The 17428-nt window shown below is 43.0% G+C and overlaps 1 protein-coding gene across 2 annotated transcripts in view; it reads right to left on the reverse strand.

Moving 5' to 3' along the window:
• ADCY8 (adenylate cyclase 8) overlaps nucleotides 1–17428 on the reverse strand; it is a 179006-nt gene that overhangs the window by 42163 nt on the left and 119415 nt on the right. Inside the window, exons 8-9 of one of the 2 annotated variants that reach the window (XM_065586150.1) lie at nucleotides 12475–12672; nucleotides 5489–5589 (exon numbers count right to left, since the gene is read on the reverse strand). In XM_065586150.1, the coding sequence (XP_065442222.1) occupies nucleotides 5489–5589; nucleotides 12475–12672 (299 nt within the window). The remainder of the gene's footprint in view (nucleotides 1–5488; nucleotides 5590–12474; nucleotides 12673–17428) is intronic. The other variant, XM_065586151.1, reaches the window with a different exon arrangement.

The following is a 17428-nucleotide window of genomic DNA, read 5'->3' on the forward strand; positions in this document are numbered from 1 at the left end:
CTCTCCTCCTCTAGGGACCCATAGAATCCCTCTGAAGATCACCGGAGTCTCCATTTTTTTAAGTGTCTTCCCCAGCCTGGCGTAGTCTTCCTTGATGTGTTTCAGTGAGAATCGAACTGTATCATTTGCTCTCACATGAAGGACAGTCAGTCGATTCCTTCCCACTCCCATGAGAATCCTCTTTGGCCTTAGGCCCACATCCTGTGTCTTAGCTCCTGGCAGACAGCACCCCTGTCTGTTCACCGGATCAGCTCTGGTAACAGACCTGTCTGTTCTTAGCAAGGAGTCCCCAGTCACGTAGAAACTACCTCTTCCTGTTGTTGGTGTGATTCTCCGGCCTTCCCCCTTCTGTTATTTTCTGGCTGCAAGTTTTCTTGTCTTTTGTTCTCACTTTCAATCTTCTGTGCATCATCCTCTAGCCTCCTGGGGCTTCAAACTCTGCATTATCTGTATTATCTCTTTCCTTCTTCTTGTAGGACTAACTGCTCTTCTCTTCTTTCTTGCCCTCCCACCTTCCTTTACTGCCTGCTGCACCCCTTCATTTTCCAACTCAGCAAACCTGTTCCTCAGGTCCCTCTATTCCTCACTTTCTTCATCCAGAAGTTGTCAGGGTCTTAATGTGCAGTAGGGCCAGTCTCCTAGCAATCCAATGAGCAGAGCTGGCCCTGATAGAAGCTGTCTCATTGACTGTCCCACCTGACTGGTTGAAGGAGTCAGCAGGCTGGTATTTAAGCTCAATAACAGCAGCAGTCCAATGGCTGCTCAATGCATTCCTCGCCTGCAACTGTGCTTGGTCCTGTACCTGCCTCCACTATCTCTAGTCTTGCTTCCACTCCTGCTCCAGCCTGTCCCTGCTCCTGCTCCAATCCTCAGCTCCTTCCTGACTTCTAACTCCCAGCTCAGACACTCAATGCCACCTTCTTACTGCAACTCCAGTTAACCCTTTGGTTTCGGATTTGGTTTCTGACCCCCAGCTAAAACTTCTGCTACACCTTCCAACTCTGATTCTAGTTAACCCTTCAGATTAGGCTTTTGTCTCTGACTCCCAGCTATGATACTTGACTGCATCCTCCCCATCTGGATTCAGCTCCAACTGGTAGGGTCTTGCTCCAACCACTAGGCAAAACAGCCCATGACTCAGTTGCTGACAGAAGTCTACCCTCACAGTACTCTTGTCCAGTTTGCATCTGCAAGTCTTGAGTTTTCTCCTCAGCCTCCTTTCTCCTTCTTCCATCACTCACTCAAATCCCCTTCTAAATTCAACCAGAATTTCTAGCTGTATCTCCAAACCTCGGGTCTTCTCTTCCATCAGATCTATCAGGCAGCACTTCATAGAAATGAAACACCTTTCAGGTATCCTCTCCAGAATATTCATCCCGCAGCTTCCACATCTGGTCATCTTCTCTACCTCTTCCATTCATTGGGTCTTTGTATCTCTCATAACCTTCCCTCCTTAACTCCTGTCAAAAAGGAAAAAAGCCACCCACACCACACCCACGTTCCCCCAAACTTCCCTGTTTTCAGCTCAGTTTGCTGGCTTCTGTGATGCTGGCTGGTGAGTTAGCTGCCTTTATAGGCTTGATGCCAGGAAGCCTTGCCCCTTAATCAAGGTTCAGCTGTAATGAAAGATTCAGCTTCTTTCACAACACACTGCCCCCTACTAGACTTTGCAAACTGAAAAACAAATGGAAAACAAGCCAGCAAACAAAAAAACACTCTCAAGAACTCACTGCCCCCAAGGTTTGTTGAGATCTCCAAGCTAAAGCGGAGGAGCTGGCCTAAATGACAAGCACAGTTCCAGAAAGTGGACTGAGGGAACTCCTGTCCAAAAGAGGGAGTTATTATCCACCTAAACCACAACCCCAACTCCAGAAAGAGAACGGGGGTTGAGGACTCCTGCTTTCAGGAGGGAAACCATAAGGATGTTCTGGAGTTTCGCCCAGTGGAATCGCTGAGAGCAGGGGCTCTCAGTAACAGACCAGGGAGAAGCCATACAGGAAATCCTCTGGAGAAGAGGACCGTAGGTTGTGAACCAGAGGAATGGTCAGTAGGAGGAGCATGGTAGGAAGCAGGACAGGGAAACTGTAAAGGGTTGGGAGAAATTGGCACCAACCACCTTATACAGAGTTCCTGGCTTGGAACCCAGAGGCTGGAAGTCTGGGTTCCCCTACTAACCCAACAGGAGAGTTCATTAAGGCCTTGAGCCAACAGGTCACATTCAAAGAGGCTAGGGACTATACTCCCTCATCTAGGGCAACTGGCCTCCTGAGATATTGGACTCTTCAGCACCCTGAAAGGAGAAAGGACTACCAATGACTCAGCCAAAGGGCTGAGGTCATGATGAAGGACCAATAAGCGGGCGAGATAGCAAGGGGTCCAGCAGAGGAGGGAAACTGAGGCAGGCTTGCTCTGTCATCCAGTTTTGCCACAAGGGGGTGCCGAAGGTGATTGCCAATGCTTCCGTACACACCAGATATGAGAATGGAACAAAGACTTTCCTTCTCTATCATGAGTGCATACAGCATATCTGAGAGTGTTAGTAAAGATGCTGAGTAAAGTATTTCTCATTATCATTTAAATAATGCTTCCCTTCACTTATTTCCAATAATTCACCAGAGCTCCAGCTTAGCAATACCTTTACGCAGTTACTCAACTTTAAGCATGCCTGCAATCCTATTCCACATTCAACACACCACTTAAGCATGTGCCTAAATCCCGCTGAAGTCAAAAACGTGAAGTGTTTTGCTGAACACGATGAGATTACTTACATGCTTAAAGTTCAGCATGGGCTGAAATGCTGTGCTAGAAATACAACGCCCAGATCTGTTTCCTCACCTAAATATTTTCCTCTCTCTTGTTCTAACAGACCTACTTGTTATTGCAGGGTTGTACATGATTATTTAGCAAATAGTACTATTATTTTGTATGCTTCGTAAAGAATCAGATTTTGTTTTCAAAACAAAATATACGGACTTTACAAATAAGCAAAAGTGGTATAAGTAAACATCCATCTTCATTAACTTTGAGAGGGATCTTTCAACTCCTGAGAGCAGAAACTTGCCCTGTGGCACAGTACTGAGTAAGAAGAGAAACCAGAGGGAAAGCAAAAAAGCTGCAGGGAAGAAGACTATGTCATATATGGCACTGGATTGGGTTGTGAGTATTAGCAGAAAGGAATCCATGCAACCAGACAGCATATCATATTTTGTTACTGTGGCAGAAGTGATTAAGGAGCAAAAATCTCCTATGAAAAGTAGGCTCCATAAACAAGCTCTGTCAATCCTATTGCATACGAGCAACCAGGAGAAAATCAAGCAGTCTAGACATGGTAGATTAATGTATTGGAAGAAGAAGGACTTTAAAAAACACCAACAGATTTTGCAATACCATTGGCAGCAATGCAGTACATCAGAAGCACCAACAAGCTAAATATCAGAGCTGGGAAATGCCCTGTTACATTCACGGGTGCCCTGGGACTCAGTGCGTAGAACATCTCATGTTCCCAATATCCACCTCGCTTTACGATACTCAGAGTAGATTATTTCTAAAGAACTGAAGATAAGAAACTGGAGATTATAAACTGGTCAAAATGAGCGAAAGGGGGGACATTTTGCAAACCATTGGTGGTTGGGTTTGTGATTCCTGTAAAATAAAAAAATAAGGGGTGTTTTTGATCCGTTAGAATTCTAAATTTTGTGGGAGTTTAGGCAAATTACTATACACATATTTATAATGTGCCCATCACCATAATATAAAGGCACGCTTAAGATCATGTATTTTTAAAAATTTTCACTGATAAATGAATTAAAAAGCACTTGTCCTAGGCTACAGGTACTTTTAATACTTATTAAAAGCACAAATCAGTTTAAGTCCTTAGCGCTTGTAAGGTTGCTATGGTTTCAAAGTTATCCTACAGGTGGTCAAGTTCATTTGTGTGGCTAGCAGCTGTCTGAGAATTACGTGCTATGTGCATCCGGTTCTGTAGTAGCAGCACCATTCACCTCATAGGAGACTGAGCTGTGTGACTTTTGGGGAAGTTAAAATCCTAGGGGTTTTGTATTGTAGAGCAGTAGATGCTCAACCTGGCTGTGGCATGTAGATAGACAAATGGGTGCACAATGCTTAGAAAAATGCTGCATTCAATGGCAGGAGATGCTGGACAAAAATGAGAGTCTGACACATTTGGTTATGTTACATGAAGTTCCATCATGCAATACAGATGGCCTAGTCATTCAAGTTACTGATCATCCGCAACTCCTATTGACTTCAGCGGGAGTTAAGAGCATTCAGTGCTCCATGAAGCCCAGAAAAATCAGAGCAGGAAAAGACCTACTAGGTTATTTACTCCATCATTCTTAACAGTATAAGATGGTTCCTGTCAGGATAATTATACATCACATCATACCATTTATAAAGTATAATTACGCAACTTACTAAGACATACTTATGTGCTGTGATGGAATGCTGAAACAAAAGCACTTTTTAACCAGTTACTAACCTACCAATAATTATTTACTAATAAGAAATTGTACCCATTCAGCATGAGCACTTTTTAGATTATCTGTAGAAACATGAGGCCATATTATGCTAATTTTTTAAAGTCAAACTCCCCATTCATTTCAATGGTACGTTCCACTTAAAACTGATACAGACACAGCAGGCCTTGTGGATTTCAATTCTCTCCGTCATAGTGAGAAGACAGGAGTGGTGCTAGGTCTCGAAGACAGCACGTTTTAAAATTATGTTACAAGAAAAAAAACATACATTAATATTTCCAAACTTTTCTTAGGAACTTTAGAATCAAGTTGCTTGATTTATGTTACATAAATGAAGGAAATTCTAGAAATAGTATCATCCTGGGTAAGGCCAGTGTTTTCCGTGAAATTGCTGCTATTACCATGTTTTCTTCTGAAATGACACTTCATTTCCAGACTTACTCTGAACTTCCAGAATCGCTGTTCAGAGGGTGGGCGGGGCACACAGGGTCACATCCCTCGCCCCTGATTTCTGCCCGGTGACACCAGACTCATCCTGAGGGCACAGGGCAGAGGCTGGCTATTGAGACTCGCTGATATCTTCTCCTCGTCTCACAAGGGCCTGGGCTCAGCAAAACTGTGGCGGAGTTTCCCCAGGGCGGGCAGAGGACTTGGTAGGGGGGTGTCGGGCTCCCTTGCCAGGCTGCAGAGTGGATGGCACTCGTATCTGCTCTCGAAAGCATCCACCTTGCTTCTACCCTGCTCACCTCCCCTGCACAGCTGGCTCTAGCCCTCAGTGCCCCACATTTTTGTGCTGTAAAGGATTATATATTGCTCATGTTTGTCGATACTTGTATTTTTGTATTAATATCCTGCATTTCCAAAATTTCTGAAAATATACAGCTTTGAAAATCCAAACTTATTCTGTTTTCATTGTCGGAAAACACTGGCCCTAATCCTGTGCTTTCCCCGTAATGCCTTTTAGAATTGTAATGAGGTCTCTTTGTATTTACCTTGTAGAAGGAAGTAAACTTTGGATTGCGGTGATAAATACAAGGACAATGAATGCACACACCAAGTTTGATTTGAACACTTCATCCCTCATTTGAGAATACTGGAATAAAAAATAAAGAAGAATGAATTAACGTTCGGCTCACGTGTCAGTTTTGTAAAGAGTGACATTCGTTGACGTTTCTGGGAAATTAAAAAGAGGATCGGGTACATTAATCAGCATATTGTGGTGGTGTTTTTAAAAAAGAAAGAAAATCATCATGTCATGAATGAGCCAATAAACCCCTCTCAGAAGGGGAGCAAACCCCAACCCTTTTGCTTTATAATAAAAAGTGTTTTTACATGGTTGCCTTTTTGTCTAAATTCCATGCATTAAAAAGCAAAAGATAGGGAGAGGACACAGGCACCAGGGGGATGAATATGATGTAGCTAGAAAAAACATAGTACTGACAGGGCAGTCCAAGCAGTAAATTCAGATCTAGATCTCTAATACCACACAATTCAGCAGTGTTTGGATACAAAGTTTTAATTGGGGACTCTTATTAAAAAGAAATGGAAGACGTGCACCAAAGTCAACAGGGGCTGCACACATAGATAAAGTTACACATGTGCGTAAGTGTTTGCAGGAAGGTCATTATGTTTTCCTTTTAAAATACTCAACTTTCAGCAGCAGTGAGCCCCTCCCCTCCGCTCACTGCCCCTGCTTATTCTGACTTCTCCAAAACATGGCAAGAGACCACTTTGTGATGGGAAGGGATCACAGAGTGTAATGTAAAGGTCAGTCTATATGTTTATATCTAGGGCCCTACCAAATTCATGTCCATGTTGGTCAATTTCACTGTCATGGGATTTTAAAAATCGTAAATGTCATGATTTCAGCTATTTAAATCTGAAATTCCACAGTGTTGTAATTGTAGGGATCCTGACCCAAAAAGAAGTTGTGTGTGTGGGGGGCGGGGAGGGATCACAAGGTTATTGTAGGGGTGATTGTGGAACTGCTACCCTTACTTCTGCGCTGCTGCTGGTGGTGGTGCTGCCTTCAGAGCTGGGCAGCTGGAGAGCGGTGGCTGCTGGCTGGGATCCCAGCTCCGAAGGCAGAGCCGTAGCCAGCAGCCGCACAGAAGTAAGGAGGGCCTGGTATGATATTGCCACCTTTGCTTCTGCGCTGGTGCCTGCAGAGCTGAGCCCTCAGTCAACAGCCGCTGCTCTCCAGCCACCCAGCTCTGAAGGCAGCAGCGCAGAAGTAAGGGTAGCAGGGTATGGTATTGCCACCCCTACTTCTGTGCTGCTGCTGGTGGGGTGCTGCCTTCAGAGCTGGGCGCCTGGCCAATAGCTGCTGCTCTCCGGTTGCCCAGCTCTGAAAGCAGCGCAGAAGTAAAGGTGGCAATACCATGACCCCCCTAAAATAACCTTGCAACCCCCTCTGCAACTCCCTTTTGGGTCAGGACCTCCAATTTGAGAAACGCCGGTCTCCCCCATGAAATCTGTTTAGTATAGGGTAAAAGCACACAAAAGACCAGATTTCATGGGAGGGGGAGAACAGATTTCACGGTCTGTGATGCGTTTTTCATGGCCGTGAATTTGGTAGGGCTCTATTCTTTAAATCTGTAATTTCCCCTTCACATGGCTCCCCCACTTCACCAAACCCATACATATCCTACTCTTAGAAGAATAAATTGTGCATGAAATTTGTGAATGGTGCTGGATGATAATATGGACAACCACTAACGCTACTTTTGTAATGTATGTGTCACTTGGGGTAGCATTACGCCTTTTCCCAGGAGCTTAACAGACTATGGCCTGAACTCTGTATTACATTTATCCTGTTCTCCTTTCAAATAGCGATAGTCAATATTCCAAATAACACACAGGTAACATAGAAACTTATGAACATGAGCATTCACTCTGCCTCTGCAGAAAGTGGGGATATTATTTTGCCAACAGCCCAACTTTTATACTGAAGACGCCTTGAGTTGCAAAGATGCCACATACTACCTGAGTCACTGCCACATACATTCGTTAGAGTTGTCTCCACATACTACCTGAGTCACTGAGCTATCAGCAGCAATGACATAACGGAAGTACTACAGAAAACTGGCAGGTTAAATTCAGCTGCTCTTTGTAAACACAAAACATGTCTCCTCTCAAATATAAAGCCCCATTTTCTTTCTAGTAACATGTGAAATACCAAGTTCCACACTCCTGAGTCAGGTAAAACTATCACCGGAGAAAGAAAGGGGTTTGCCTGCCTGAGCTGTATAGGACTGGGCCTATGCACTGCACAAAATTACCGAGGAAAGGTAATTTCGACTTTTTACAATTTATTATGAAATGAAAATGATTGGTTAGGGAAATTATAGAGAATTACTTTACTGCAGCACAAATACAGCATTTCCTGCTGTGTTTAAATTGATGTTGGAAGGATAAAGGCGTATGTGGCATAATTGTGTCTCGAGAAGGACCTGTTAACATTTCTAGGGCAGCACTGAGACCAATGGAAAAACATGGCACTTCAGTAGCAATTTCCATGTTCTGAGAGTTTCGAAGTCAGTCGGGGCTGGACTGAGCCTCGAGGCTCATCCGTCTCCAGGAGGAATGCCAGGAAGTCACTGTGACTCAGAGAGGCACAATTCTTCCCCGGCTCCCATCCGGCACTGTGCGTACGTAGCATAGCCCCTCCCCCCGCCCCCTGCCCAAACAGCTCTGCTCATTCCCCACCCCTTTCTGCCCACTTGCTCGCAACATCCAATCCCTTTCCTTCTGCATGCCTAGAGCGGTGGTCCGGGCAGGGACTGTGCAGCCACAAATGGCAGTGGGCACTCCACCATTCACGGCTGCAGAGAACCAGGGCATGAGCTGGCCTTAATTAATATTAGTGATGAGGATGTTTATTATCATTAGCCTGTAGAGGCCACAATGGAGTATCAGGCACCACTGTGCGAGGCATTGTAATGGAAGGACAGTCCCTGCCATTAAGAGCTCACAGCCTTCTGAGACGTTTTTGTAATTAGAACAGCCCGGCTTACACATTTTCCATGGGAACACTTTAAGATTCAAGTGTTACACTTCAGGGGGAGGGATAGCTCAGTGGTTTGAGCATTGGCCTGCTAAACCCAGCATTGTGCGTTCAGTCCTTGAGGGGGCCACTTAGGGATCTGGGGCAAAATCAGTACTTGGTCCTGCTAGTGAAGGCAGGGGGTTGGACTTGATGACTTTTCAGGGTCCCTTCCAGTTCTAGGAGATAGGATATCTCCACCCTAGGAACAACTTCCTCCTACATTCCCTTCCCAATGCAATGTAGTTCTCTGTAGGAATAACCCTTATGAGGAGAGGAATAACTCTGAGGCTAGGAATTCCCTTAGGGATACCTACATCTTTAGCAATGAGACTTTCTTGAGCACAATCTTCTCCCTGCTGAAAATTTCTCTGCAACACTCCCCTGATATATCTGCATGGGATTCATGGTAGTGGGAAGTTTCCAACTGACAAACAAGAAGTGCAGAGAAACACCTATTTAGAGGAGAATCATCCCAAGTAATAGCTGAGAACCTTTGTGAGCCATTAGAAGGCTGTCAGCATCTTCCACAGTCTGATGCTAAAACTTCAAGGATTCTTTAGCCATGTCTCTTCTGCTTTTGCCCATTTGCCACTATCCTGTTTGTGAAAATAGCTTAAAGTCCAGTGAGATATCAAGCGCTAATAGGTGACATATGCATTAGCAATGACTGGTCCATTTGGTGAAATAATTTAAAAAACACACTATTTGGGATCTTGCACGAATCCCTCCTAACAGCAATGAATCCTGGTGGAGTTCACCATGCATTTTATCTTTCCTTTCATGGTGATATCCTATTTTCTGACATAAAACTATGCTTGCCATCTCTGTGGAATCTACGTTCATGCAATAGCAGAGGAGAATAACAGAGGAATGGGGAATCTGCCACTGGAAGTAATCATAAAGGCCTAAACTGTTATAAATAGATAGGAATTATGCTACGTCACAACAAATTGTGCCACTTACACAAAGCAGGTGGATTCCTGAAATTGATGCTTTGCCTTTTGTGTCCTTTTTAACAAATCAAAGCTGCAAATTAATCCCTGCTGTGATTCCACTGACTGCAGTGATTTTATAATGGATGAGCGGAGATGCAATGTAAGTTCAATGCTCCATTTAAGACCCACTCAAACTACTGAAAATAAGCCTTCAATGGGACATAAGTGGTGCACAGTCCTATTGCCTATACAGTCGGAGTAATTTTTATATTTACTTGCTTGTCAATTGATCTGAATATAAGCCATTGACTCTCTGTCCAGAATGAACATGGCTAGCAAGTACGATGTTTTATTATTGACCATGGGGTTAATGCTAGTGAATCTATTGTACACGTTTAATATATGTACTCTCCAGGGAGAAATGCATTGACAACAAAAGAGAGGGTTTATTAGGGAGAAGTCAGTGCTGTGTAAAAGCACGAGGCTGAATGTGAGGACCCACAAGGTTTCAGAAGAAAGAAATTGGAAACATTTTGGAAAATATTTTATTTCTGAGCCGCTGCTGGCTTGTGGCAGCCACCGCACTGAACTGAAGGCAACAGGGAGCAAACTAAATCAATCAGGCATGGGGGAGCTGCAGAGTGAGAGAGGAAAGCCAATAAACCTGTGCCAGTTCATTTACTCAGAAGCACTGCGGAGAGCAACTAGAGGAGCTGATGTAGAAGGTCGTGGCAGACAGCAGAGAAGTGTTAAGACCTGGGGGGAAAGTCTGATTCTGGAATGAAAGGCAAGGACTGGGGAGAATGAGAGCTTAGAGAGAAAATATTTTGAAATAGTCTTGTCGGACTCAAATTTTAACCTGATAAAACAAGAGGAAAACAATTAGTGTTAAATTATAGTATATAGACAATCTAGAAAATAATTAGGGGCTGCCTTTCTAGAAATGTAGCTATTCTCTCCAGATATTATCTTGTATAACATCACTAACATCACCAGTGGTGCTAATTCTGCAATCATTGCACAGGGAAAACGGGGAGGACCAAACATTTCCTGCATGTCACTATAAGATAGTTCCACTATATTAGTAATCAAATGTACATGATGATTTGGGTTTCATGAACCTACTGGCCCCAGGCATACTTACTAGATTTATTATTTTGAGTAGCACAATTGGTGCGCATGGCACTTTGCACACATGGACGACAAAGCAGTCCCAGGCCCTCAAGAACTCACTGTCTAGCTTGTGATGGCATGGTTAGATTGCATCTTAGCAAGACGAATAGCTATGAGACCTCGGTTTTCCTCAGATTATTAGCTCTGAACAAACCAGATCAGATAAAATACTATCTCCGAATCTACTTCTACCCAATACTTGAAAAAAGCTGATTCAGAAAGTTGAAACTATTCCAGTTCACTTTTAAAAGAAGTTCTTCATTTTTTCATATTCTATGCCTGCTGGTTCTGCATGGGACTCGAAATGCTGATATACAATGGTTATCATTAAAAAGTCATAATTTACCTACAGTTATGGCACTGTGCTCTCTGAGGTATCATACTGAGAGCAACAGGTGTTGCAGCCACTAACAGATGCTGACTTTTTAACAGACACCTTTCTGTCATTTAGATATCATTTAACACCTTGTTAATATTTGAAATCTGACCTATGAGATGTGATGGGTGGGTTTTTTCTTACCCTGCTTAAACTGAATTTAAATTAGACCCCACATTTTCCATCTGGAATTTTCCTGTCATTGCTAATTGTGGAGTCTGAGTTGGCAGGCAGGTTTAACAAAACAATGCTCCTAACATAGGACTTGATTCTGGAAAATCCCCATTTACTTTGGGCAAGATTGAGGCTTTGCTCGTATTGAGTAGTAACTTACTTCTTGAATAGTCCTCTTTTCTTCAGTGGGATATTTTGCAAAGTAATGTACAATTCAATGACAGGAAGGGTTTCAGGAGGAGACGTTCCTACTTAATGAGAGCAAGGTCTGTCAGCAGAGTATTGCCTGAGTCAGGAATGTGGGATCAGACTCAAATTGCTAGTAGATGTCTATGGGACAGACCCCTAGCTGGTGTCAATTGTTATAATTCTATGGAAGTCAATGGAGCTATGTCAATTTACACCAGTTGAGGATCTGCCTACATGAGTTGAGCAAACGACCCTTGAGCTGTTGCTCAACGGATGTTAAAGCACTGATGGACAACAAGACTCTTCAAGCGTGCAATTTCCATGCTGTTTCTCTCCCTCCCCCTTCTCCAATTAGGCATATACCTGACACTGCTGACACTGAGCACTTTGTTATCCTCTGGGTTGATGAAGTCAGTTGAAATCAATGAAAAGAGCCAACACGATTAGCTTGCAAGAAACACTGGACGAGCTCGCTTTTCCATTTCCACCCCCCCTTTCAAACTGCAATCTATAGGTGCTTTTGAATGCAGACAAGAGACAAGATTCAGGTGGGATCATACTGCAGCTCAGAAGCAACATGAGACATGAGAAAACAATAGTGATCCTTCAAAAGTAGAACATTTCTTTAATTTGGGGCCTAAAACAAAGATTTGACAGAGTGGTTTTGACTCAAAATAAAAAATAGCAATTGACTGGGATTTAGGGTGGGATTGTATCACCAAAAAGACAGAATAGATCTCTATATTATCTCTCGCTTTTTTTTTTTTTAAGGAGAAGCATCATTTTATTAACGTGCTTGCTCCCAGTTTGTGCCAAAGCAGCCTGATTCGTAAAAGTAAGACTCATCATCAAATTAAAAAGCTGGCAAACATCTTTCACTTTTCTTCAAAAGCAGCTCTTGCTCACTAGTAGGGACTTGCCAGCTTTGGAACTGACTCATCAAGGAGTATAATGACCTTTGGTTCAATCATGTCTTCTAAAAACAAAACAAAACAAAGCTAGAACCTAGAGCTGTTGTCTCTAATTCAGTGGACATTTAAAACAATTTGAATTGGAAAAAAGCAGCTATCAAGACCCAGCTACCTTATGCTCCAGGCTGGAGTCTTTAAACATCAGTGAGAAAGGCTTGATATGCTCTCTTCTCAATTTATCGCCACTCCGTAAGTCGATGGTGTGCTCTATTCGCTTGTTAATTTCCTCGGGCCCAGACTGGACATGCAAAGCTTGTGCAAGATGGTTTGGAAGCAGATTTATTGAATTTCTTGTTAGGGCAGCCAGAGTCTAGGGGAAAGCACATGCAAACAGAATAAACCTGCTGGTCCCCTTGGGTTAAAAATGCAATGTTTTAGATCATGTTGCATTGCAAACTGTAACAGCATTCCATGCAATTCATTCAATGAAACCTACAGAAGTTTAAAATAACGTCTGTTCCACTAAACACATACAGTATAGTAAGTGGCTGCTTTTGTGTCATGTTTTGTAGGGGCTTTTATGTTTGTGGTTCCACTGAACTATATCATTCTTATAATGTTTCCAGATTTTGTTGCTGAATTATTTGTGAAATTCTTAGAGGATGGTGGAAGGAACCCACACCAACGTCTCAAAACAGGGAACTGAATTCAGTGGTCTGTCTTAGCAAATTAGAACAGAATTCACAGAAAATATGTAAAGGAGAAAAGACAGTGAAGTTACTGGATGTGTATAGTCAGGGAACAGATAGTTTGGAGGGGAGGAGAAAGAAGGAGAAACTTCCCTGTCTGCCTCACCATGTGCCTGTTTATATACTTTCAAACAGACAGTGAGCTCTCTCTCTACATTGGCATGTTCCGACCAGCATATGTAGAACACAGTTATGCCATATTGGTTAACATAATTCATATACAGCACTTTTCATGGTAGTAACTGCAGTAGATTTTTTTTGTAGATCATTTTAATTGTACTTTTCCATCACCGATGACGCAAGTGATCTCTGTGAAGTTTCGAAAAGGACAGATGGTGGAGATACTAAGACTAGTGTTTAACTTTGAGAACAGATGTAGAATTTAATTCCATGAAGTGAGTAACTCAACCCAGTGTAGCAATTCATTATGTGAACCACAAGACAGCAGATTGAATGGGAAAACTTAAACATTATTGTCTGCTATATTCCCAATGTTTAAAGAAATGCTAATGAGTAGAAGGGATATAAACTCTCAAACGTTAGGGTACAAGACAACCTCTAATTATTAGGGGTTAGGAAGAATTTTCCTTGTGGGCAGGTTAATTCACAGCTCCCTGTTGCAGGGCTCCTCTTATGTATCTGGTACTGCCCACTGCAGCAGACAGGATACTGGTCTAGATGGACCAGTGGTTTGAACCTATAAGGCAATTTTTATTGATTAGGAGACTCCATGTAGATAATGGAATATGGAGGCTTTCCCTGGTTCAAATTCAGAGCATGGACAGAAACTATCTTAAGCTGCTACCTTCTGATGAATGCTGAGTGGCACATAAGAACATGCGAGTGGTTTTAGCCTAACTACCAATGGATAAATATCCACCATTACAAAATACAGCTGTAAGTGGCAACCATTTTTGAAGTCACGGTCGAGAGGCCAAGGATCAAATAATCCTGAACAGTAAATTGCTCTCTTACCCTGCATAATTAGAAGAGAAACTTTAGAACACAGAAAGCCAAAAGAGCTTAACACACGATGGCTGAAATCCCTTCCCATATTGAAGTCGATGGGGATTTTGCTGTTGACTTCAATAGGGCTGGATTTCACCCTTTAAGTGTTTTGACAAGCCTTTTTACTTAGCCACAAAAAAGGCAGTACCACCAAATTTTTGAAAGGGAAATCAATTAAACATTGCCATAAAAACTTTCAGACATATCTAAGTCCCCATCTTATCCTTGGTATGCAGGAGTTAAGATGTATGCATTAAGGACAGATTCCAGTGACTTCATTAGGAGTCTTTCTAGAGTCACAGAGTTTCATGCCAGAAGGTACCACCAGAACGTCTAATCTGACCTCTTCTAAATCACATGCCAATAAACTCCAACTAGCCACCCCCACACCACCCCTATCAACCAGAATTAGATCAAAGTATTATAGCCCTCTGGAGCTTAAACTATTGCATGCCACAGGCAGAGGACAGGAAGGACCGAGGTGCACAAATGTCTGAGGCCCCAGCAGTGACAAGGAGTTTTTCAGTGATATATACCCAGATAATTTTGGCAAGTGACTCGTACCCCATGCTGCAGAGGAAGGGAAAAACCACAACCAGCGTCCCTGTAATTTGGTGTGGGGGAATAACTTCCCATCCCCACATATGGCGATCAATTTGATCCAGAGCATGTGAGCAAGAACCAGCCAGCCAAGCACCTGAGAGAGAGAATTTTCAGTACCACCTCAAATCACTGGCTCCCTCCGCCCAGCGTTCCATCTTCAGGCATGGCCCCTCTCATACTTCAGAGGAAGGAGAAAATAAAGAAGGGCCCTTCCTGACCCCACAGGTGATTGGGAGAAGCCCTGAATCATGAGATTTGAGATTTTAGGAACATAAGAAAATGTGATTGCAATGTGTTGTGGATCACACCTAATAACATCCTTTCCTTAGAGGTATATTAGTCGTTCTCCAGACTTGAAAGAGTTAATTTAAACTTGGGATCTGTGGTGAAGCTATTATGGATATTCTGATATAGGGATGGAGGCTTGAAGCAATGCATGGTTCTATATCAGAACAGGATCACTTCAGAGGCTGAAGCGTTTGGTCTCTTCAGAACTATGTCCTATCATTATGGCTCTGCTGGAAGAAGAGGGAGACAAGTGCCTGATGTTTTAGCAGGGTAACTCTTGATTATTTGGGGGAAATTATCTCACCGCACCTAACCTCACTTCAGCAGGTGACTAATTTTGCTCAATTTGAAGTGAAAAATCATGCTGCTTTGTTGCTGCATATATTAACTAATTGGTTTAGAACTACTGGTGCCTAAATATGCGACCTAATCACAACAGGGACCACAATGCAATTTGCAGTGGGACAAAGAGGGAACTGGATTGAAACAATCCGTATTTCTCTGGGAAAAAGAAGGGCAAATCCCAGCTGAACACGATGTAATCTGTCCATCTCTCACATACATACAAAGACACTGAAGCAAACAGCTTTTCCCTAATGGGCAATAAGAATCAAGTAATAAAAGGTTATCTGTGTGTCATTGACCAAGGTATGTGCTCTCATCCACTTCTGCCAGCACATCCCATGCTTTGTTTTGCATTTGCTAGGGGAGTCAATGTGGAATACTTGCCTCCCCACCAAGCCTATGATGCTGTCTGGTCAGCAGCTATATGGAACAAATACTGGTGATCCATATGTCTACTGAGGGCCAGATACCACCACCCTTATTCATCCAGAGTAGTTCTTATTCCTCAAGTAATCCCATTGAAACCAACAGGGTTATTTGCAGAGTAAAGTACTATTGAATATTAGTGAGGGTGGCAGAATCAGGGCTTAATGATTTGTTTTTCAATATTAGGGAGTGACATTGAAAGACAAGACATAGTGCTTTCAGTCACATCCCCACTGGCAGAGAAAGCATTGTATGTATAGTGGTCAACACAGAACAGTTCCACGTTTGCCAACAGATGCCATCCTGTAGAGTTATCACATTTATTTATTATTCTAAGTCTAGGGAAAAACTAGTGTCCATAATATGAGTGTGGTTAACAGCTGGCAAATGTATTTTTTTAAAGGCAACGGTTCTGTCTGTCTGTCAGATGCACAAATACGCATGCATGCAATGGTGTGCTCTAACGGTTTTATTGACCTGAGTTTGGGGATAGCCATCATACTCAAGAGTTAGGCCAACCTCCCAAATGAACAGCACTGACACCTTTATATCATGCAATGACGTATTCTATAAGATGATGATGATCAGCATTTATACTACAGTAGCACCCTAAGACTCCATTTAGAATCAGGGAACCAGTGTATGAGGCTCTGCTCAAACACAGATGAAAATGTGTTACAAAAGAAACAACAACTTTAGAAATGTTTCAGAGAGATTTGAAATACTGCATGGGAACGATATTTCACTTCCCTCTTCCTGTAAAACCCACGCTCCTTTAATATCACGAGTCCAGCTGTACTGAAGAGGAAAGTAATAATCAGGGCCGGCTCCAGGCACCAGGAGGTGCTTGGGGCGGCCCCTCGGGAGAGGGGCGGCAGGTCCAGGTATTCGGCGGCAATTCGGCAGACGGTCCCTCACTCCGGCTCAGAGTGAAGGACCTCCCGCCGAATTGCCATCGCGATCGCGATCGCGGCTTTTTTTTTTTTTTTTTTTGGTTTTGGCTGCTTGGGGCGGCCAAAACCCTGAAACCGGCCCTGGTAATAATGAATACATTTTTAGAAAACTCTAAGAATGAGTTAAATGAGATCATCCATGCGGATAGCACTAGCCCTTCCAGGGTGAGAGGCAAGTGCTGTATATCCCATGGGAAAACAGGGCAATATCCCCTTTCTAATGGCACAAAGCTCCCAGGTGTAGCCTTGCAGGATCACAGTATATCTAACCTTACCCCTGCAGTAGTCCGGGGTGAAATCCTAGCACTGTTAAAGTCATGGGAGTTTTGCCATTGATTTCAATGGAACCAGGATTTCATCCCATGGGGCAAATCAGCTGGAGTACATTATCATGACGATTTACATCAGCTGAGGATCTCTCCCTGGTGCCCATCCTGTACCTCAGACCAGTGTAATATTAAGGGAAAGGAGGAAACATTTCTCCAGTAGGTTGATTGGTTTAAAACAGGGGCTGTTTGATGTTGTCAAGAGATTTGGAATTATAAGTATGTCCCCAGGGAAGGTGTGTGTGTGTGTGTGTGTGTGGGGGGGGTATTAGTAAGCAGAGAACTAGTGAGGCAGACCAAAAGGCATGAATAATGCAGTTCAGCACATGGCTTTCCAATTTTTCTCATGCCTATTATCGCCACCCAAGTGAACTTATTATAATTTGTATTTCACACAAAACTTTTCCAGTTTGACAGTACAATGCATT

This window comes from Chrysemys picta, chromosome 2 (genome assembly GCF_011386835.1).
Source record: "Chrysemys picta bellii isolate R12L10 chromosome 2, ASM1138683v2, whole genome shotgun sequence".
NCBI lineage: Eukaryota > Metazoa > Chordata > Testudines > Emydidae > Chrysemys > Chrysemys picta.